At 37.0% G+C, this 24,824-nt stretch overlaps 2 protein-coding genes across 2 annotated transcripts in view; both read left to right on the top strand.

Annotated features, from left to right (window-relative positions):
• The window catches only part of LOC140140872 (uncharacterized), a 30,824-nt gene extending 24,432 nt beyond the window's left edge, over positions 1-6,392 (top strand). Inside the window, exons 13-14 of the mRNA XM_072162618.1 lie at positions 1,882-2,032; positions 2,471-6,392. Of these exons, the coding sequence (XP_072018719.1) occupies positions 1,882-2,032; positions 2,471-2,560 (241 nt within the window). The 3' untranslated portion in view covers positions 2,561-6,392. The remainder of the gene's footprint in view (positions 1-1,881; positions 2,033-2,470) is intronic.
• Positions 6,393-9,224: 2,832 nt separating this feature from the next.
• LOC140140873 (kelch-like protein 28) lies at positions 9,225-22,927 on the top strand. Its single transcript, XM_072162620.1, has 5 exons — positions 9,225-9,376; positions 13,701-14,328; positions 16,069-16,338; positions 16,772-16,943; positions 19,086-22,927. Exons 1-5 carry the CDS (start codon positions 9,345-9,347, stop codon positions 19,868-19,870), a joined length of 1,887 nt encoding a protein of 628 aa, XP_072018721.1. The 5' UTR covers positions 9,225-9,344; the 3' UTR covers positions 19,871-22,927.
• The last annotated feature ends 1,897 nt before the right edge of the window (positions 22,928-24,824 follow it).

Genomic DNA, 24,824 nt, shown 5'->3' on the forward strand with positions numbered 1-24,824 from the left:
CTGGATACGGGCCTGCAGCCTATCCTTTATGTAAGTATATGCAAAATTAGCCTATTGTCAAGACTTCATTGAGGGATTAGACAGCTTGATTCTGTAAGCTGTATAATCAAGTCTTGATACTAGGCTAACTTTGAGTATGCTTTCTTGAAAATAATATGAACAAATATGATTGTTGCTGCAATTGATTTTGAGGTAAGGCTGCAAGACGTGTTGGTGTGGCCCATACCGCGGAAACATGGCATGTTGCCTCAGGGGATCGACACTAAGTCAGGTACCGCGTGAGCAAACTCAAAATAAGCGCAAACAACAGCGGCGTACACAAAAGAAACTTCTCGCGAAGATAAGCGATGTCGCCAGGTCTGCACGCTGTACCGGCGTCAGCTGAATTCGAGTACGCTTAGAGGGCACAGGCATGGAAAATTCCAATCTGTGTATTAATAATCTAAGGTGTGGCCCATTAGTCTGAAGAGCCATTAGTCCAAAAACTGTTAGAGTTTGGGTTCAGGATTAATATTGTTTAATTAAGGTTATACTTAGATCAGCTCGTAATCGGCGGGAATTGTTAGGCTTCTGCCACTACGCCGAAAAGTAGTCCCACATTAAGACTGATATAATTGATCTGTCTGGATTATATTGTGTGTGTTAAATTAAGTAGACAAAGTATAGGACTTCAATTAATAATTTGTGATGCTTCTGGCGAGATCATACAAAGCGATTCTCAAAATAAAATATATTGATATTTATCCGCGATGTTATAAGGGCCGCTGATTATGAGCTGATCAAAATATAGGGATAGGTTAGGGTCAGTGTTAGGTTTAGTGTTAGGGTTACAGTTTGGTTAATGTTAAGGATTATAGGGTAGGTTTATAAAGTGATAGTTAGGGTGTGGATAAGGATCGGGGTTCATAATGACCCTTAATATGTATCTGACTGATGACCCTTTGTACTAATGACCTGTAATCGTTAGTGTGACTTGTCAATTCAATGTTAATTGATACATCCATAAACTATACTAAAATGCAGTAAACGTTTGACGAGCGCGTATTGTAAGGATACATCGCGTATTTACTGCGTTGCACGCACTTGTCTCTGATTGGCTGCTAAGGCGATATGTTGTTGCTGAGTGGAAATTTATGAATGAACTGTGCGCCGTACGTGTTGTTAGCGCCGAATTTGCAACATCACGGAAGTCGCGCTCGTCAAAGGTTTGCTGCATTTGAGTATAATAGACAGACTTTTCACCAACAGCCAAAGTCCCCATGCTTTGTATGATGTGAATTATTGAATATTCATGAGGGTCGATTGTTTGTGTCGAACAAATCCACAACTGTTGCGTGCCTTCGGGTTATGCGAAAGGGCGTTACGTCTCTTTGCGTAAGACTGTAAAAATATGCAACATGTGCATAGCAGTTTCATATGTCTAACTTCATGGAACGATTGTCTTTCATTTATCGGGTGTTGCTGGGACTTAACCTGTTGGTGAATATAGTCTATATATCTACCTCCAGTCACCGGCACTGGCTTTGAAGTTCATTGTGTTCTGTGTTAGCTTAGCGTTACTTGGTGCATGTACATCCTTTTTTTTATGCGCGCGATCAATGTACCGCATATGTACACGCAAGAAACCACGCTAAGCCAACGCAGCACACGCTGAACTTCAAAGCTAGTGCCGGTGACTGGAGGTAGATATATAGACTATAGTCTGTATTAGTCTGTTGTTACATGAAAGGTCATATAAGAAACTATAGTGAAAATAAGTTTCTTTTTTCTCTTTTTGGTCATAAATGTTATGGAAGAATGACCTGAAGGCTAATTACATAGAAAACTGTATAGAGCAAATCAACAGATATTTTACTTGAAGTTCTTATATTTTAATTTCAGTTCCCCAGGCAGTCAGAGTCAAAGTCAAACACAGAGTCAGAGTCACAGAAGTCGGAAGAGCAGTAAAAGTGGTGATAGCATCAGTGAAGAAATTATTGAAGATATTGACATATCAGGGGATGATGATTTTCTTGCCAGTAGTCAAGATAAGGTAAGAGTGGGGGTGTGTGAGCAATTAGTTCACCTGCAACCGTGGACGTTTCGCATGAATTTAATGCTAGGGTTGGGCGAATCACCATATATTTCCAAATATATCGCCAAATTTGCCGTAGAACACAAAGTTCGACCCCCTCTACTATTCCAAATTTTTCCTTATTACAAGACTGTCCTACCCCAACCCCTAAACCCCAACCCTAAACTCTGTAAACGAGGACTGGACTCAAGTCTAGCAAGTTGCACCCTATTCGGTAATTGTACCTTTGTTTTTAAATCACTTTTAAATTTTTGATCACATCAAGTATGGTAATAGACATCCTTAGTACTTCTCAAAAATTAAGTATTATTAAATCCCAGAGGAGTGCAAACAAAAAGTTCATTTTTATCCCCATCTACTTCAACTCCTTCATTATTTATCTTCTTTTTTTTCCAGATGGATGACATAACAACAGACAGAAGTTTATCTCAATTAAGTCAGAACGGTACCTTTGATTATATGGAAGATGCTCAGGTTGGGTCATGATGATTTCATACCAAAACCTGCAGGACTATCTTATCATCTTGCCTTGTTCTTAATGTTAACTTTGATTATATGGAAGATGCACAGGTTGGTTCATGATGAATTCACACCAGAACCTACAGGGTATATTATCATCTTGCCTTGTTCTTAATGTTAACTTTGATTATATGGAAGATGCACAAGTTGGTTCATGATGAGTTCATACCAGAACCTACAGGACTATCTTATCATCTTGTCTTGTTCTTAATGTTAACTTTGATTATATGGAAGATGCACAGGTTGGTTCATGATGAATTCACACCAGAACCTACAGGACTATCTCATCATCTTGCCTTGTTCTTAATGTTAACTTTGATTATATAGAAGATGCTCAGGTTGGGTCATGATGAGTTCATACCAGAACCTACCGGACTATCTCATCATCTTGCCTTGTTCTTAATGTTAACTTTGATTATATGGAAGATGCACAAGTTGGTTCATGATGAGTTCATACCAGAACCTACAGGACTATCGTATCATCTTGCCTTGTTCTTAATGTTAACTTTGATTATATGGAAGATGCTCAGGTTGGTTCATGATGAGTTCACACCAGAACCTACAGGACTATCTTATCATCTTGCCTTGTTCTTAATGTTAACTTTGATTATATGGAAGATGCACAAGTTGGTTCATGATGAGTTCGTACCAGAACCTACAGGACCATCTTATCATCTTGCCTTATTCTTAATATTAACTTTGATTATATGGAAGATGCACAGGTTGGTTCATGATGAATTCACACCAGAACCGACAGGGCTGTCTTATATTTGGGTTTGTTTGCATTCTATGTGTAATGCATTTATACGGTAAAAACTTGATAGTTAGCATATGTGCTTACTATCAAGCGCTTTTGAAAACATGAAATTGTACCATGGTCCGGCGCTTTGCCAACTGAGCTAATGAGGTTCAGACACAAATTTGCAGGTTCACTTGTTTGTATATAACTACGTGTAATTGTGTATCAATGATTTGTTCAAAACCCTTTACACTAGACTTTTGTGGAAGGGGCTCTTCATGTTTGCATGTTTTGAAGCGCTCGATAGTAAGCACGTATGCTAACTATCAAGTTTTTACGGTATGCTAATAACTGCAAGTCACAAATTGGGAGTGAAATTATACAAAATATTACATGTGTACTGAGATGTTGATGCATCTAATGCACCCCCTGTGCTAGACATCACAGAACAAGTGCATTATTTTATTCAATTTCTCAACATCAAGTGGTACCTTTCCAAGGACCAGATGGATATTCAGGAAATGGATGTGTTACCCACTTACAGTTCATTTTTTGTTTCTTTCGTAATCGAGGTACGCGCTGGCCTCATCCCCTTATACGCGCCAAGGACCAATGGGTGATCAGCCAATCAGCGTGATTGTTTATCGCCTGTTTGGTTACGCTTGTGTATACGATATGCACAGCTCCGACCACAGAAGAAATAAAATATTAACTGTACATTATATCCCTGAACTTATATTCAAAGTGATGATTATTTTACTACACTGCTTTCACCTAGGGTTGGCACAATTTAAGTCAGTTGATTTTTAAAAGTGATGATTATTTTACTACACTGCTTTCACCCAGGGTTGGCACAATTTAAGTCAGTTGATTTTTCTCAACAATTTCAATTTTTACCATGATTTTTGATAAATTTAAGTTGATTTTTTTCTTAAATTGACTGTTTTACTTCATTTTTAATGCATCTAAATACGGCTTTTGGATATAATTAAAATACCTCTATGATGTCATTTTATCTATTGCTCATAATTCATCTTCAAGGTGAAGAAATCAACAGGATTTTCCCCATGATATTGCAAAAATTTTTCTTTGAAATTTTCACATGTAAAAACACTTTTTGATTTTTTAAAAATACTTGATTGCAAGTAAGTAGACTATACCTTCCACTGGTCTCTTCAATTGACTTTATCATGGGGTATTGCAGTTCTGGGAATAATAAAAAAAAATCAAGAAAATTGAATTAAAGCCTTAATGTACGATCTTTTTAAATTTTTAGATTTTTCTTTTTTTCTTCCAAAATGATAATATGCAATCATTATGAAAGTTCCCAATACATTTGGACACTTCACCTCTATCAATCGAAACATCTCGCACTATTTGGATTAGGACAGCGAGTGCGGCCTCAGAGTTAGTCTCCTCATGCGGCCAGTTTGGTTACGCTCCCTCCACATATGGAGGGAGCGTAAACAAACTAGTTTTGTAGGAGACTATGGTTTGCGATCGTGGCCGACATAAAATCATAATCTAAAAAATTATGATTTTATGTCGGACCAACAGAAAATCATCCTGTTTTACTACAAATAGGGCGAATTTGACAGTTTGCTCATAGATTTAAGTTAGAACATGTGTAAGTGTTACAAAAAAAAAATCGGGTTTGAAAAAAATAAAGGTAAATTCTGAAAAAAGATCGTACATTAAGGCTTTAAATTAAAAAAATCCTATTTGAATAAAATAAATCGCCAACCTCTAAATTGGTAGTGATCTCACTGCATGTTTTGGGTTGAAACGTTTCACTGCATGTTTTGGGTTGAAACGTGATATTCTCAGAATCACGGCTGTGACGGCGTACTACGCTCCAGTGCAAAGGCGGAACAGTGGTAACACACTCTCACTTACAGCAATGCATTACGACATCACTACCAATATTAAGGTGACAAGCAGTATAGCCACTATGTATTCAAAAGACTAGGGTGTATTTCACAACTCTTTTTAACCCTTTGTAACTCAAGTAAACGTAACCCTTTACGAAGGGTCCCTGTAGTAAATTCCTATTAGTTACGAAGGGTACCGATCACAAGTCATTTTAGTGAAATGGAACTTACAATACACTGTAAGTTACTATTGATTTTGCGACTAACAAAGCTTTGTGAAGTTTAGTGAAATGGACCCAAGGACATGTGTGATGTTCGATACTGTATGTGTTGTATTCTTTAGATATATAATAAGAATGTGTACATGTATGTACAATATTGTATATTTTGTAGATAAGATTAGTTGTAAATTTTAACCGATATTATGTAGTACCTTGGTCAGGGTCAGAAATTCGCAACCAAGTGCGAGAATCCTTTTGGATTCTCCCAGTGGAATTTTGCAAGAATCCATGGATTCTCACCATATAACTTTGTATGATAAACTGAAATATTTACGAGAATCCATTTAGATTCTTGCAATTTTGTTGACGAGAATCTGTGCGAGAATGGATTCTCAGATTCTCACCGAATTTCTGACCCTGCTTGGTGTAAGTTTGCCACAATTTGCTTATAAAGTCAGACGCAGTTTTTTAATATAAAGCATGGATATGTAATTGTAAGTAGTTGTAATTACTAGAATTCACAAAAAAAAAAGAATCTAAAAATCCAAAATGAAATTGTTGGTCTTTTCCAATTGAAATCCATGACCTTAATCCCCCATACAAGGAGTGTGAATTTATGGGGTTACCTGAATGGGTGACTCCATTTGAAATCTACATCCCCTGTTTGGAAGATTAAGGTCATGACTTCCATAGGGGGTGTATGGATTTCAAAAGGAATATAAAAGAGACAAAGAAAGAAGAATGTGGTCAAAAACAAAACCTGAGCCATGAGCTTCCATGGCTAAAAGCCACAGAATTTTGCATGAAAGGGGTACTTCAATCAAAAAAGGGGAATGATTTCTGTCATGTGTTCAGACATGTTAGCCTCCATCCCCTGGGCACATTAATGCAAACCTTAGTGATGTGGGCCCTATGTGATTATTATTCATAGGAATTACAACAAAAATAAAGATACATTGACAAGATGATTTTCTGTTGTTGTTATTGATATTGTTTAGTTTGTTTTCCTGCTTTATCTTCTTTTTTTTTAATGTCCAGTAAGAAGGTATAACATATAATATTTTGCAGATATCCTTGTACAAATTCAGCTAACTGCTTACTCCAGCACATATTATTTTTTACAAGATCCTATGAACTTGCTTGGCATTATACATTATGGTTAAAGGATGGTGACCTGATATATTTGGAAAATCAAATTCTTTAAAACTTACCTATAGCATAAAACGTCGTCCCTTTCAAACATACATATAAAGAACATGTAAATGTTCCTAGCAAATGTGACTAATTCCTTATGGAATTACTGACATTTTATACAGCGTGATTTTGATTTGTTTTTATTAATGATAATCATCATGATCATGTAAGAAATATATATCAAATGAGAGATCCTATTTTTCTCATTAACATATTGAAATTAGGAGTTCCAAATCGGTGTATTTCCGAAGATATGATCAAAAAACTGTTGATTTAATCTAAAATATGGTATACCACATTTGAGACTAATTCGACCTGTCCCTACTACTACAACCCTCCCCCAATCAATGTCCGATATCTAGAGGTGCATGACCAAAAAAGACTACCAACATTGATTGGGGGTAGGGGCATATTTGAAATACCCTTGTTTAAGTGTTACAACAATTATGACCAAGATTGTAGATCCACCCCTAGTGGCCCCGCCCTGGTTTCACCAACAAATATCAAATTTCAATTGCTTTTCTAAGTTTATATATATACATGCACCAATAAGTTTATACCTCATTTTACATTGGAACAACCAGGCCCGTAGCCAGGATTGATTTGGGGGGGGTGCTGATTTTGAAAAAGTGGACCTTTTTTCCGAAATTTGGACTGGGTGGATTTGGACAATTTTGGACCAAAAAGGCATAAAAACCTCTTATTTTTCACTTGTTACGCTCTCAAATGGGACTTTTTTGGCCTTTGACATTGGGGGGGGGGGGGACACACTACCGTACCCTGCTGGTTACGGGCCTAATTGGAACCAACTTATTCTTGTCTCCCTTTCAATCACCACCCCTCCACCATTGCACTCTGTCTAATTCCTAGTGCCACCACAGGCTACAGGTGTAATCAGACTGGCTGTGGAAGGGTCCAGGGAAATTTTCAGATGGGTCATGATTCTTTGGAACATTTTGCCTGCTCTCAATTTATGTTTGAGTTTTGATAAGGTTTTCAAAGTTTAGGCCTACACCAAAAAGTTACTCCTTACTATTATATTTAGTGCACTAGAGAACCTATACTGTTGGTTCTCATTTAGAATCTTGACTGATATGTCACAAATAGACCTTGTCGTCAGGTTCATTAGTGACGTGTCGTGATTTTTGGCCATTTTTGCAATTTTTGTTATATAGGTCGTTCTCTTCAATTATGCAAAGTTCCAAAGCTGAAAATTAAGTAATTAACCTGTAATTAAAGGGCACCGTGATCCACAGCCTCATCCCCCACTTTTCTCAAAAAAAGTTGAGATTTTTATATCACTGGAAACCTCTGGCTACATAATGTTTATGTACAAAATATTTCTTGCAGATTAATTCGTTTAGCAAAGATATTGTGAAATTTGAATTTCGTTCTGGTGCACCAGAACGAAATTACAACGTATTGTCTATGGAGCAGTGTAATACACATAAAAATGTATAACTCGCATAAGCGCAATATCGGAATCAACTGAAATTTTGGGAATATGCTTTTTCGTGGATATGTACTGAAAAATGTCATAAAAAGAGGATGCTAGGATCACGAAATAAATACTCCTTTAACTAGTAATTAGATAATTAAATTGGCATATATTTTTAAAAAAAAGGTACACAAAGTAGAAAAGGTGCATCACATAGTGGCGTATCACTTTGGAGGTGACATGTATGTAGGGCTGTTAAGACCCCCTTTTTTCAGCGTTGTTGTCACCCAAAGACCCCATATTTTATACGAACACATGCTCTGTCACCCGAAGACCCCCGATTTTTCAATTTGCTCTGTCACCCAAAGACCCTTAATTTTCAATTTGAACAGCAACTTTCATTTATCACTGATTTTGTTACTTATTTTGAAAAAACAAAGAAATTTGAAGCCATTTAACTACAAATTTGATGTTCGAGGTTTCTGTGGTGCTGTTTCGGCTCTCACCCAAAGGTTCCATTTAAAAAAGGTCATGTTCTTACCCAATGACCCCATATTTTTTTACATTGTGATCTGACCGAATGCCCCTTACTGCGAAAGTACCAGCCCTACACCTATATCCATTTCATATTGAAGTGCCCACTCAACACAGTGTTGCTCACAAAAAAACAATGCAACCTTTCTTTTGCTGAATGAAATGTATTATTTTACTGGTGCAATGCATGTCCTTACGGGAGTGAAATGTATCAGCCTCTCGAGGGTACTAAAATTAAGGGAATCGTGCTTGTTTTTATGAAAACAATAAAATGAGTAAACAAAAAAAAGTAGGACCTCAACATTAAAAATCTGTTCAAAAAATGTTTCAAATCGATTGTGAATTAGTGACCGGCTGTCCAAATAATATCAAGGCCGGAACTGGTAATGAGGCGCAATTGTCGGCTGAAATATGTGAGGGTGTTGTTCAGGTGCCAATAGCTCAAAAGTTCATCTAGATTGGTCACAAAAACTAAATTTTTATTAAATTTCAGACTTTATACTTTAAGAAAATCCATACGAAATTTTATCATCTTCGAAAGAGGGTAGAAAAACGAATTTACTTTCTTGTATTTCAATGGGACGATTATTTAGTGGTGTGCCCCCTTAAAAAACATAATTGGCATACAGGCTGTCAATAACAGGGCCATTCGACCAAACCCGCGCGACGATTGCAACCTTTCATGCATTTTTTCACTGACTTTTTATGCAATTTATGAACGATCAGCCTAGTGCATGACGTGACGAATAAAGATATGGCCAATTCTGGAAATCCACGTTTAGTTAGGTAAGTTAGAAATGGTAAATGTGTATAAAAACGAGTTCTTTTGCATTGTTGTTCCAAAGCAAAGACCAAATTGAAATTACAAGCATGCACGCCACTTGAGGCCTTGAGCCACATTTGCATGTGAACGGTAAGCTTACACTTAAAGATCGATCTGCATCCATGATCGAGAATTGCATACTACTAGTGATCAGTGATGCCAACGCCGCGCCTTAGGCGCACAATTGGCTACTTGGCAATCGCTGTCGCTACTCAAAAAAGCTTGCCGCTACTTGTCTAAAATTGGGCTACTTTTGCCAGTCTCAGGCGCGGCAGTAATTTGATGTATTTTCCTTTCAATTTAGCCGATTTATAAAGGTTTTGAGTCTTTGAAGCTCCAAATTGAAGTTACAATGGGTTTTGTGACCATTTATTGATCGGTCAGTAACTTCGAGTAAGTACCGGAAGTTTGAATGTCAAGTGCTTTTCCGCCCAATTGGGTGTTTTGTGTTCTAAATTCGGGTAAATCCGCCCAAATATCCGTTATTGGGCGCTTTTTTGGAAGCTTGAAAAATTGGGCTACTTGAGAATCCTTTACCGCGGCCTGGCGAGTCAATGCGCCGCGAGTCAATGCGCCGCGCCTTGACACTGAAAAGTTTTGGCAACACTGCTAGTGATGCCTTAGGGGCACAATTGGGCTACTTGGCAATCACTTGCAGTAACTCAAAAAACATGCCTAAAATTAATAGGCTACTTTGCCAGTCAGGTGGCGGCAGTAGTTTGATACTATCATTGCTATGCCTATACTAAAAGACTATTAATTGACCCCTAGCTATGTATTTTTTTCGCGAGTTCTTTGTCACCTGGGTTCTGTAACTTCTGTTTGTTATACAGGTCTTGAAAGTTTTCTGTCTGAAGAAATAGATGGGTGACTGAATATCGATTCATGTAGCTAAACGATTTATTCTATTTTTTAGCTATGAAGACTCACAGCACGATGGTTCAGGGTCGTAGCAAGCGGGGCGGCCGGGATGCCATGGCCGCCCACTTTTAAGAAATTTGTTATGTTTTTCTTTGTATCTTTATTACAATATGGACATAGATTTGTAATTTGGCCGCCCCATATTTGTGATGGCCGCCCCACATTTTTCGACCTTGCTACGGCCCTGCGATGGTTCATGGCGGAGTGAGTGATTACATGTAGGTCCTGATTGGGTATGAGGACGCGCGGTGAATGAACGGTCCCTAAGATTCATATCACAACACTTTCCATCTTTCTTTGACATCATTTGCTTCAGAGAGTATTTCTCCCTCCTTGCTTTTCACTGTTTGCATTTTGATGATTGCTTTCCTAGTTGATTGGATTGAGTAGGCCTATACTTCTTTTGCAGCTTGATCTACCTTGATTTGATGCATAAGTCTTTGAGCCACTTGTCCAGTACATGGCAGCACCAAGAATTTTTTTTTTGGGGGAGCATTGGGGAAAAGTGAGTTTCGGGGGTCACCAAATTTTGCCCAAAATTGCAGCAAAAAAGGGAAATTTGTGTAATTTTGGGGTTTTCACCTTGAAAGTGGGGGAGGGAGGGAGGAGGGCAAGAAAAATGATCAGATGATAAATCATTTTCTTTGATGAATTGATGGGGATTTGGCAGTACAAAAAGCAAGAAAATAAGCTGCGACTAAGGCCCCCCCTCCAAAAAAAGGTTTACAACTGGTGGCACAAATATATGTGAAAGCTATCCTTACTTGTGTGTGCGCTGTCCGTTCACTGCAAAAAGGCAAACCCAAAGTGTCTATATTTCAGCAAAATGTAGACCTAGAATTGGTTTGGCAGTAACAATGAGGGATTAACTACTAAATATAGACACAAATTTAGACCACTATTTGGGCAGTATATACCTCAAATCATGCTCAAATGTAGTCTGATAAATAGACTCAATATTAGACACTAAGCCCAAAACAGCATTGGGTGCATTTTACACATGGGTGGTTCTGGAATAAGAAGCAAACATGGGTATCATTATGGGCTTTTATTAATCAGTGAAAAGAAGCAATTTTCCAGTTCAGCGAATTGCTAACAAACAATAAGCAAGGATTTCAATGGTGTATGTTTAAATAGTACCCCAGTATAATTCATTTGAACAGTAATTTTACATAATAGTTGTACAACAATCAGCATTGAATAATAGTTAGTGATCTTCAGAAAAAGTCTACAACAAAACATTTGGGCTGGTTAATTGGGAGCTAGCAGTCAATGACAGTGTTCGAAATATGCCTCCAAAAGTTACAGGCCAGTCAGGCCTGTAACTCTGAAAAGTTGCCGACCCAGGTGAAAAGTTACCGGCCAAAACGTTTTGAGCTTAGGAACGTGAAATTATAAGCTGGGACACATATTGAATTATTTCCGTCAATTAAATGTTGCAACAAGTTCAATAGTGACGTTTTAAACCAAGGAATTATTTGTCATGCATATTTAAAATGAACTGTATAATTATAATAATAATTCTGAATAGGTACAAAATAGGGACGTGTAGGTTACTGCGGGTAATTTTACCCCAGTTCCCGGAATTTGTCCCAGCTGTAAGTTTTATGAGTCTAAACTAAAGTGGCAACTGCAACAAATCCCTAAACATGGGTCCCGATTTGAGAAAAAATCCCTAAACATGTAGGATCCTGATTTGAGAAAAATTTGTCAACAACTGTCTAATCAGTCGTTTTAATACAGGTAGGGGTTTCAGAGTTCCAGCGGCACACCCTATCAAAATGTAATTCGAGTACGTCTCCTCCACCGTAAACTTCTTACACAACTGAATCATGATCCACATTACTGATGTCAGAGCCTCCAAAGTCCGACTCGGACTAATATAATTCACAGAATAAAACTTAGGCTGGTCAAGCGGTGGTTGAACCGTAAATGTTTCTGGCAAGATCGGGACTGCATTTTGTCGGATTGAAACTATTAAATTTATTTATACCATGCTTCGTAAGTGATTTAATAAAAATAATGACAGATGAAAGATGCATTATTCATGAATTATATTTAAAAACTAAAACTTTGACCTTTAAAAGTTATCGGCCAGCCTGGCCGGGCAACTAGACTGCTAGTCACGAAAGTTACCGGCCTGGCCAAAAGTTACAGGCCAATGGCGGCTGACCGCCCTATTTTAACGCTGGTCCATGAATGTGTCTATAATTGTGTCCATAATTTTGTCCAGTATCAGTTTATCCAGAGAAGATGTAAAGAAAGGAGGGAGAACGGAATTATATTCTTGAGATAATCCCGTAGGTAATCCTGTCGCACCTATTCATATACATAGTCCTTTATTCTCAAGTAGTTACACATCTACTTGAAAGTAACCTTTGATGTGATGTGTGTTACCGACTACGGTTGATTAATTTTCACTCCAGAATTGAAACCATATCCAATGTTTCTATAGAGAATTCCTTGAAAGTATGACACGTGTGTGTTAAGTACCTGATGTTGCTCTGGAGGGATACCACACGTGGATACTATAAGAAAGAAATGTAGTTTTGTAAAGATTCCAAAAAAATCCGCCCATTTTGGAACATTATATATTAATTATTTAGGAGAGTGTTTTAGGATTTTGTTAGAAAAGGGATGATTTTTGATTATCTATATTTTATTGTTTTATGTATTTTCCTGTCATTTCCTGCAAACCTAATAAAGATATTTTGATAATTGAAAATAGTCTGTATCATAAATCGTAGAGATTGAAAGTGTAACCAAGCGTGCAAAATCATTATTTGCCATGGAACTTCGGTCATATTTTATTTGAAATAAACTGGATGTTAGGATCTGCATGCATGGTATGCATAGTATTATTGATGGTATACAGACACTGACCTTTCCCTTAAACTAGTAAGCAGCAACTTGTGTATCACACCCGGCATGGGTTCGAACCCTTTTGTTGTATTTTATTGTAAAACCTAAATAGCGTGATTGCTTTTGAATGAGCGGCAACACACATATTTTGTTTGAGGATAGCTGGATCTATCTCCTTTTCTTTACATCTTCTCTGGTTTAACAAAGGCTATTACCCTATTCATATCTAATCTCCACTAGACATTTTGCTGAATTATAGATGTTCTGGGTTTTCAGTGTTTTCACAGGATATTAACTTTATTAAAAAAGGGGGCTGCGTAGCAGCATAACAAGAAAAGGTGGGCTAAAAACGCACACACCCTCTACACTTTAATAGCAGTGTTATACATGTAGCACATAGTTTGGTTGCAAAATATTTGAGAGCCAAACCATTTTTTTTGCCTAATTTACTTGTTTGTTATGTAGTGGCTTTTTTTTATTATGATTCTCTTTTTTTTTCCACAGAAGAGATAAAGTTCCCATGCCGTTCGATATGATAGTCGACTATAGAAATTTCTATGGAAAAAATATGATGAAGTTGTTTCATACTTTCCAGAAGCAAGACAATTTCTGTGACATTACCATCAACATTGGCGGACGATCATTCCATGCTCACAAAATGGTTTTAGCTGCAGCGAGTCCATATTTCGAGTCCATGTTCTTAGGGGCTTTTGTGGAGAGCTCCAAATCAACAGTAGATATAGACGGAGATGGTTGGGCATTTGAGAAACTGTTAGAGTATGCGTACACTGGCGACTTAGCGGACTTGCATCTGACTGAGGATACCATAGTTGGTGTGCTGAAGTTGGCATGCTACATGCAATTTGAGAAGATTGTTGATGAGTGTTCTCAGCACCTGTATAAGTATCTAAATGATGGGGATATATCGTGTGAAGATGCTTTAACACTGGCAGTGCTGGCTTCATCTTACGGAGACCCTGTAAAACGTTTGCTACGTTGTGTTGTAAGGGCTATTGCCTTAAAATTTGTGAAGTTTGTGAAGGTGGAAATATTTCTGGAGGGCATGCATGCTGAAGTCTTCGACCAAATTCTGTTGGAACCAACTCTTGCTTTATCCACCAAAGAAGAAGAGGTCAGTTGGGTATTTTCAAAGTAGGTGTATGTGCAGTGCCAACATTAATATTGTAACAAGTAAACTTGTGACTTGAGTCAAATAATTTCTTGACTCAGCTCAAGTCTTAAAGACCAGGGGTAGCGCTAGGTTGCTTTTTGGGGTCCCGGACCCACCAAAATAGAGTTCGGACCCCCTGTTTTTTAATTTTTTTCAGACCCCCAGGTCTTCAATCTAGCGCTATTGCAGACATACTATTTATGCTGCATTTGTACAATACTCTGACTCACCAAACTATACTCCGAACCCCCTACTTTTTAACTTTCTGCAAGTTCCTGTGCACTGGAGTGTTTAGTTCTAGCGCTACCCCTGTTAAAGACCCATTCAGTGATCCCAGCGCAAGTGTAACAAAATAAAATTATTTATAAATTGCTTGAACGTGAATGACAAGTCATTCAAATTGTTATTTGGTATTTTTATAACGAAAAATTTGGCAAAAAACAAAGAAAACAGCAGCACTGACGAAGTTGAAGCCCCATTCAAATACATATAGCTACTGTCAGTACTAAATTACAGATTTGTGTGTAAAATGTCTTATTTTGTCTTAACCCTAACAGGACGGTATGCTACAAAATACTACTTGATATATGCGCTGTTCGTGCATGCATCCCACGTGGTGTGATGACTTAATCGCCCTAAGTGATATATAGGCACGGTTTCGCTGGCCAGTGAAGCCCAAGACCTGTGGCAAAGTATCGCCGACCCAGTGCCTGGCATGCGACGGGTCTCGGGTTCGAATCCCACCCAGAGCAAACAACTTCTTTCCTTCTTTTCTCTCTTTATTCCTTCCTTCTTTCCCTTCCCGTCGCCAAAAAGCCCTTAGGCGGTTAGGGTTAGATACACAGCTTTCGGCTGAACCACTCGCAGGCTACTAGTATGTTAGCACACCTATGACAATGACAAAGGGACGATTTTTACGATCGTCAGGATGAGCAAATCACTGAATGGACCTTTAAGTCAAAATTACTAAACTTGACCTGATTCACCAAACCACAATATGCTCGCTTGACCTGGACTTCTAGTCAAAAATGGTGTATGGTGAGGTACAGTACATGTAATTTGGTAAGGGGTACATGTAGCAGGGCCAGAGGTTCTCAGCCTCATATTGGTCTCAATACATGTATTTCAGTAGGTCATGATCCCATCTAACACGCCTTAAGGTATTATGTCCAAATTCAATAAAGAATAAATTCTTATTCCACAAAATGTTAGTTTTCCTTATCACATTATGTCCTGTTTTTATTTCAAGCCAATAAATGAGGTAAAACAAAAAAAATCTCTAGTGCCTATAATGCACATGTATTAGCTCGCCAATGGTTATTGAGCTTCACGTAGCTAGGGTAAAAGGGGTATACATGCAAATTGATGTTAGATGAAAAACGCTAGTATAAGACACAGTTTAAACATCACTGATTCAATGATATATATACAAATACATGCATGAGACATGTCAGACTTCACTCGATCGGTGAACTCGGAATACAACCAGAGATCTCCGGATTTAATTACAAAAGATTAAATTTTACTGTAATGCACGTACCAGTCGTATATTTGCTTCTTTCATGGTATTTTAGTACATCATTGGGAATTCAATCATGCAAAAGTAAAAATTCAAGAAAAATTGAGAGCGTCGCTGTTATTTGGAGCAGTTACATACATGTATTAATGGCTTTAATTTCAATTACTTTATCATTCTAATAGATTCTAAACAGTATGATCCGCTGGTTGTCTCATGATGTGTCAACTCGTAAGCAACATGCAGCCAAACTTCTAAAGACGCTCCATTTAGGAGTTATACCTGCTGTAGAACTGGAAAAAGCTGGTGATTTCTTCGACAAACACAACATGGCAGAGTGCTGTGAGATTCTGAGACGCATTGTAAAGAAACGTCAAGCCAAAAGTGGTGGATCATCCAAAGGAGCTGATTCTGATGAGTTGCATGATATGTTTACACCAAGAAACATTGTCACTGTAAGACATTTAACAAATCTTTAATATAATGCAAAATTCTTCTTAGCAAATCCAGAATTAGATGTTACATACCTCGATCAATGACAGTTTTGCAAAGATCGTAAGGATTTGAATGGGAATCCAGACATCTTGCCCTTCCCAGAATCGTTAAATTAAATAACACTCCTATAATTTACTTTGTACTTTGTTTTCATGTTGAAAATCTACTGACTAAACATGGGTCGATTAGTGCTGTATTTTTCTTTTTTATTTAGTAAACCTAACCATAACCCTAAACATGACCAACTCTAACCAGGTCCCCACTGTAAAAAATCGGACCAGCCAAATTTGCAAGTTACAGAGCCTGAAAAATAAGATCGGTGGCATGGAGGTGCTCTCGTCTGAGTGAAAATGGTGACACTAAATAATTGTTTTGTTGGTTTCATTGTTTCAGGGCTCCCTCTCTATAGGTGGCTTAGGAGAGAATACAATAGTGTACTTCAACAAAAAGGACAAAACATGGGTGGATCCACCTTTGAAATTCCCAACTCCTCCTACAAACATCGCAGCAATGTATCCATCTATCACAGCTATTGTTGTGGATGACGTACTCTACGTAGCTGAAGGTAAGGTTGTTTAAAAAGTGTGAAATAATTGATACGTGGGCTAATGAGGTAATTAAAGGGCTGGGTATGAATATCTGGGCAGTATTTTGGGGGCTTGAGAGCACATCAGACATAGAATTGCATTCTGAATACAAAGAATGTCCTCCTGATGTCAAATAATTTCGATTTTTTTTTTTAATTTGTGATATAAATACACATTTTATGGCAAGTTATTAAAAATTAAGATTTTTGATATTTACAGTCCTCAAAGTAAACTTTATAAATCTAATGATATGTACTTGGAAATGTAAGTAGCTGGGCTGAAAAGCCAACGATCAATTGATAATTTTGATTTTTGGGAATTCGCGATATAATACAAATTTTATGACAAATTGTTAAAATTTGGTATTTTTTAAAATTTTCACCTTGTATCGAAGATATGGATTTTTTTCCAATAAACACATAAAGAAATTAGTTCTTTTTGGGAAAAAATGTCTATCTTCAATATGAAAGGTCAAAATTTTCAATTGATCATCAGCTTTTCATCCCAGGTACATACACTTTAAGTCATACATGTATCATTAGATTTTACAAAGTTTCCTTCAAGGACTGTTAAATACCAAAATTTTAAGAAATATCAAATTTTACTAATTTGTCATAAAAAGTGTATTATATCGCAAATTTCCAAAAATCAAAATTATTTGATATCGGAAGGACATCCCTTGTATTCAGAATGCAATTTGATATGTCTGATACACTCTTAGCTCTCACAAAAAATATGTGAAAACATCGCTTTAAATGTTAATATCAGATCCCTTAAGAGAGAACATAATTTTTTGAAAAAGGAAAAGGAATAACATAATTTTGCCAAGTTAACAGGGAACCAACTTCATTATATATTTTATAAAGTAAAGAAACTTGAAAATTCAGGAAGCACACAACAGTTTGAACAAAAATAAGGGGAAGAGCATCATTGTCCAAAAGTTTTTTTGAATTCCTCCATTCCCTCTCTCCCTCCCTCCCGCCCGCCCGCGTAAATATTGATTGTTCTCATAGTGACATCCGTAAAACAATTTTTGTATGATAACCTATTTTTTTGGCATATTATGTTTACATTGCAAATTTGTGTTTGTCGGGTCAACAGAGCAAGTTTGACTTAATGTGGGGTTCTTTCACTTTACCTTCTTATTTCGCGTAGTTAAAATGGACATAAACCTTGCCTGGCATTTATTACTAAATAAACATGTGTGATTTTGAATGATTTCTTACAATTTCAGTTTCAAAATTAAAAGACTTGGCACAAGTCTAAGCATTCAAAATTTGGAGTGTAGGGTATGAGTTTGCATGTAATATTTTATGTTAATTTTGATAATTTCTTTGTAAAAGATATTAGAAACAGTGTCTTTGTACAAATCTTTGGACTTGATTGTAACATAATTATGAAAAACACCCTAAAACACAATGTTTTTGGCTCTTATTGCAAATATTGACAGAAGATAAGAATTTTTCTTTTATTGCCAGTTAGAACTAACTAAGGAATATGATTTAGCTACGTTTTATTTTGCAAAACAAGGAAATTTTTTTTTTTATCGCAAAAACATATTTTCTGGAATTGGGAGTAGCCATTACACAAGCAAACTTCTGTACAAATTCAACTTATGCAAATGAATCAACCACAGCTCATTATAACCTAATGGCATCACCAGCTCAAATTACTTCCCATTGAAATACATGTAACTGATGTAAGTGGAACCAACATTACTCAAATTTCAAGGGCTTTTTGTAAAAAAGTTTTTCTGAGATTTTTAAAGTTTTTCTACGGAAGTTTAAGGTTTATTCAAGCTACTTGTGTAGGAAGTACAAGTGGAGACTGTCAATGTTGATGGACAAAAGTAATATGCATGAGCATGCATTTTTCATAGTCCAGAACAAATGTTCTTGAAAATCCATGCACCCGATTGGTCAGTTCAGTGCATGGGGTTGTAATGTGAGCAGCTCTGTGTGTACTGTTGGTTGGTGGTTTCCCAACTGTGCAATTGATCATCATGGTGGTGGTACCTGGTGTGTTCTCTTAATTATTTGTACAGTGCCAATGGTGAAAGTTTGATTGTGCATTATCTACTAAGCAATTATGGACTTTTATGCAATTTACTACATTTGTAGGTAATGAAGAATATGAAGAAGTTGATGAGGATAATGAGGACCTCTGGACAAAATTATGGAAATATGATCCCGATTCGAACTCTTGGAAGGAACTTGCAGGCATGAAATCAATGCGAAGCAAATTTGCACTGGTGCATCAGGGCGGATTTATATATGCAGTGGGTGGCATGATAGGTAGTGATCTAGTTAAAACTGTAGAACGCTATGATATTGGTAGGAATAAGTGGAAATTTGTAGCCCCTACCAGATGCTTTCATGAAAATCCCAAAGCAGTGGTTTTAAATGGGAAAATTCTTGCATATGGCTTAGAAGAGGTGGACAAATCAGGTCAGGCGTGTGACACATACTCATTGGAGATGTATGACCCCGGTAACAATGTTTGGCGGAAGCTGGCATCTGAAAAGTACCGGACTTTTGAAAATCCACTTCTTACAGTACAAGATGGCAAGTGTTATCGTCTAGTCCACAAATTAGATGAATCAAAAACGATGGAAGAAGAATGTGCAAGTGAAGGCGAAGGCGAGTTACATATCAGTAGAATCACCATCAAAGAGCGAAGGAATGGCCAAGTGATGGCCGTGATCGGGAAGAAGGAAAAGCAGGAGCCTATGATGAATGAAAGTCATATGTTCTGTTTGAATGGGAAAGTGTTTGTATATCTGTCGCGTGACTACCAATATATACTCAATACAGGAATTGATGTGGTTGACATTGGAGAAAATGGATTAGAGCAAAAATGGAAGAAAATGTATGTGTTGTGTAATCAGAGACTGAAAGTATTGTGACCTTCACATTTGACATTTTAAAATTGCAACCAAAACAGTAGTATTGGTGTATCTGTCTGAGCTTTTAAGGTTGGTATGAACCATTGCATGCTTTATGCCAAATTCCAGTTTTCTAGAATTCTATATTCATTAGTCTGTGTACTTAAAGTTTGAACTGAAAAATGTTGGCTTTTTAATTTTTTAAAGAGAAATCGTAAAAATGTTGACAAATGACAAATAATGTTCAATTTGACCAAAATAAAAGTTGGAGCCTTGGGTATAAGTGGGTCCTCTTTGGCACCACATCAAATTTGGTCCTATAGAACTATCTGTGCCTGATTAGGAACCGATGACTCTTAACATTACTCCCTGGAGATGTAATTAATTGTATCAAGCATAATAATAATTAACAAGCATAATAATTAACAACGAGAACATGGTGGCTCAGTGGTTACGAACTTGGGACTCATAATCTGAGAGCTTACTCAACGTGCGTGGGTTCGAGTCCCTGTCCCAACACTGTTGCGCCCTTGAGCAAGGCGCTTTGCCTCACTTGCCTCACCCCACCCAGGTGCAATGGGAAGCTGTTAGGGGTAGTCACAGTCGTTGTACTGATGGACCCTGCGCTATTTGTAGGCAGCAAACATGGTTCAGACATATTCTAATGACAGCGGAATAAATAGCGCTTTGAGGCTGTTTATGGCATTAAGTGCTATATAAATATCTATACTGCGCCAATAAAGTATCCTTACACTTGGAAAAATAGTCACAATTTCAAAACTGAACAAGATTGGGGTAAATTTGTTTTTTTAATAATCCTGCACATAAATGACACCACATTGAATCCAATGCGACCTCAAGAAGTAAAGTTACAAGCAATTGCATAGATGAAGGTCCAGTTTTAAAAGTGACAAACTGGCCTATACAAGGCGCAAAAAGATTCCAACAAGCGCAACAAAGAGACAACACAGTTTCTTCAATGAAGCGTTATTTAAAGCAGTTTTTATTTCATTTTTTACTTCTCTGTACTTTTCATAACTTTCATTTTATTTGTCAGCTCTTTTGTTTCAGTTGTTTTTTGTTCCTTTTGTTTTAAATTAAAGTCAAATGCATAAATTAGCCATTCACCACTCTCAAACCAGATTTGTGGTCTGGAGTTTTGAAAAGGCTAGTTTGTCACTTTTGAAACGGGACCTTGGTCTAATCAAATGCTTGTAACTTTACTTCTTCAAGTGTAAGGATACTTTATTGGCGCAGTATACATTTATTTTAATTTTATTTCCATAGTGTTATTGTTTTTCATTTAAATAAAAAATGAATGCACTGTACAAATGTTCAGGGTATGATAAAAAGTGCCATTTGTACTTCTTCGGGCACCAATGTTGTGCCTTACATATCCAAATCTACCCAAACCGGGTTACTTGGCAGTAGAGAATATTGGTACTACTGCTCAGTGCTCACATTGAACCCTCCAAATTAGGCCATTCTTTGATGAGTCAAAAACATTACCAATATAAGTAAAACAGTCATGTTGACAAATCAAGGCACAGAATTTAAGGTTTTTGTCCGTTTTTAATCATTTTTATCGTATTTGTAGTTTTAAGGTGTAATTTTAATTTTAATTCCTGATGTCAGAGTTGCACATAGCTCTTCGTGATGTGATCAAGCAAAATCAGTTGAGATATAGGCAAACAATGGAAGTATTTCCTCATTGTTTCCTATAAAATTTGTTTTAAAAGCTTTTGAACTGGTTGTCCAAATTCAATTGGATTTTCTGCAAAATGCTGTTTACAATCCTATTAGAAACTGAAAATTGAATATGTCTGACTTGAGACTGATTTTGCTTGATCACACCACATATTTGCAATTGTTGTAATTTAATGGGCTATTCCAGTGGAAATCAATACACACTCTATGGCCTGGAGCTTGCCTTAAGTGTATGGGGATGTGCCACGGTTTTGGGATACCTTTACAGCAAGTTTGGGAGGGTTTTCAGTGATGACCAATGCAATTGGATGCATTTAGGCAAAAGTGCCTATACGCATTGATCACATGTCCAGTAAATTTACTTGGAAAAATGTGCTCCATATTGCTGACTGGTAGGGCTGAAGGAATTAAGCTTGATATTGCTCAGAGATCTTAAAGATCTATTTTGATTGGTTACTGAGATGAATATATCATGTAATTAACCAATCAAGGGTACTGTATTAAAGGTAGTAGTACCCATGGGTTAAAAGTCTGCATATGCCATGGCAAGCACATGTTGTTAAAATGGTCCACTTTTTGTGACAGTATCTGTATGTAACACTATAATTTGGTTCACCTCAAGTTCAAGTGCTTTTTTCCCTTTTGCGCCGCAAACGTGCCAACAAACCGCCCCTGTACGTGTGTGTGTGCACTCAGCGTGTTTAACTTTAAGCGTGCGATTCGATGCGCACGAAATACGCACATACGTCACTACCGAACTTGCGTTGAATCAAATTATACAAAGCAAATATCTCAACTCTTCCCAGAATCCTTTGCAACATATGCATCATTCACCTCACTGCATCAAATGACACTCCTATTACTTTGTACAGGTTTCTTTGTTTTCATGTTGAGAATAAAGTAGCTTAATATGTCAATAGTAGAAAAACACATATTTTGTAAACTAGATGTGCCCTGTTCATTGAGGTACTTTTTGTCTTGATCTCAATTTTATATTTGCAGCCTTTGGCCTCCGTTGGACCAGAATGTGTCATGTCACATATGTTGTTTGTAGGACGAGAGAGCAATTTTGAATTAAAATGTGTATAATAAAATTGGCTCAGTTCCCTCTGATCGGGACACCCAATAGGGAGCGTGACAGGCGAGTGGGAAGTGCTAGTATATAAATAGTAAGGAGGTTTTCTTTCATTTTGCCTCATTGTTTCAGCTGACAGTTATTATTATAGTATCAGCTGAGACAAATGTAACTATAGTTATATTCGTCCCGGATAATAGTACAGTATTAGCCTACTTCAAAACATTTGGTGTGGGGTATAATAATTGATTGAAATTGTATAATTATTATGACTTTAAATAAAATTCTTGAAACCATATTCTGTGATTTTGTGTTGATTTCTGATGGATACACTTCATTCATAAACCTTCTCAGTTTTGAAGGCTCCTTCAGAGGTTTTCTGTCCCGGGGGGGGTACTCAAATTTTTTTTTTTTTAGGGGTGTGCCTCCGAAGATTTTGAAGTAGTACCCATGTCTATACCACTTCAAACCCGATTTTTACTACCGATGCATATACCAACATAGAATAGACACCCATGACTATACCAGTTGAAAAGACAAAAATACCACCCATTGATATACCAACCCCATATACTGACCCATCCATATACCACTATACTTTTAGAATACCGTAAAAAATTTTCAGATCACGTTTTTAATTTCTTGTTTACTGTATTTTGTATTTTTTATTCTATTTATCAAGGGTCTATCATTTATTGATTATTATTATTTTGTTTGTTAGGGCGTTAATTATGTGTACCCCGGTGGTGAATTATAGGGGCAAAGATTTTTGGCAGGCCAAAAGGGGGGGAGCGATTTTTGGCAGAACATTTTGAGAATTCACCACCCAGCGTACACAATTGTTGCACCGCCCTTATTTTGTAATGAACTCATACAAATCCAAAATATATTTATTGTTGTTTTGTTTTCTCAGTTTCCCAATTTATGTTCGTTTGTCTTGTAGGGGCCGATATCTAGCCTAGTTTGTAACAAGTATTGTGTAGGGAAAGATGATTCTTGCACTTATTTATATTTTATTTAACAACATACAAAAACCACGTAAACAGTGGCGCAGCCAGTGTCCCCCGCTCATCATGGCCTTTGGTTCATGCAAGTAAGTCGATTGACGGAAGATGTCTGTGAAAAAAATTGGATGAGCAATCATAAAATTTGTACCCTGCATGGTGAAAGAAGAACGGAAAAAATATTAAAAAATAAAAAATCAATAGAAGAAATTTTTTTTTTATTTATATTTTTTGTACGGTACCTTTTTTTCTTTCTACTCATGATTTAATGAAATTTTAAACGAATTTAATATTTGTTCAATGCAATTGCAATTATCATTGAATTATCGAACCAAAACAACATCAATTTGACCCATGCACATCGATCGTGTATGATTTTGGCAGTGCTGTGTCGCGTGTCATGTCAGCTGAATTCGGCACCAAAAATAATACTCAACTTTACACTAAAAACTTACCCGATTGTTGAAAAAACCTATTTATATGATTCGATGCATTTAAAAATCGGCAGTTAATTTACTTTAGTTTTGCGATCCCGAGTTCTGAGAGGCAAAACTGACTTAAAAAACAGCGATGAAAAAATTGCTGTTGCAACTTCGATACCGATTAATTTCAGTGATTTATCAAAACTGGCCGGGGTAAATAGAAGTAGTGCTGGGCTCGCATATATTAGTACTACACCGGAAGAATGTCGCCATCTGTTTGCAATGACAACTCAACGTTTGCTAATCGGACTATCAATTGATTTGCCCAGCTCTGAATTTATGGTTCTGATTTGCCTTATTTGGATAGCGATGTACCTTATTTGGAGACGATCAGACAATTTATTTTCGTGAAATTTATGCAAGTGAGTTTAAAGATTTTCGACCCATTGATATACCAAAATCTGATTTAGACCCCATTTGAATACCAATTTTAACTTACTACCCATGCGTATACCACAAAAACGGAAAAAATAAGGGGTCATTGATATACCAAGCGGCCGAAAATGCGACCCATGTTTGCGGCACATCCCCGTATGGCCATTTGTACTGAGTACCCCCGGGTTTTCTGTACACAATATTTTGTCTAATGCACCAGAAAATAATAAAAAATTACACCGTTATGATTTCGGCAGACAGCCGAATCCAGATTTGGCTTTTGGTAAATTCATTTTGCGCATGCATTAATATTTGTTAATTGGAGAACAAGG

The sequence above is a fragment of the Amphiura filiformis genome, chromosome 19 (assembly GCF_039555335.1).
Source record: "Amphiura filiformis chromosome 19, Afil_fr2py, whole genome shotgun sequence".
NCBI classification, from domain to species: Eukaryota; Metazoa; Echinodermata; class Ophiuroidea; order Amphilepidida; family Amphiuridae; genus Amphiura; species Amphiura filiformis.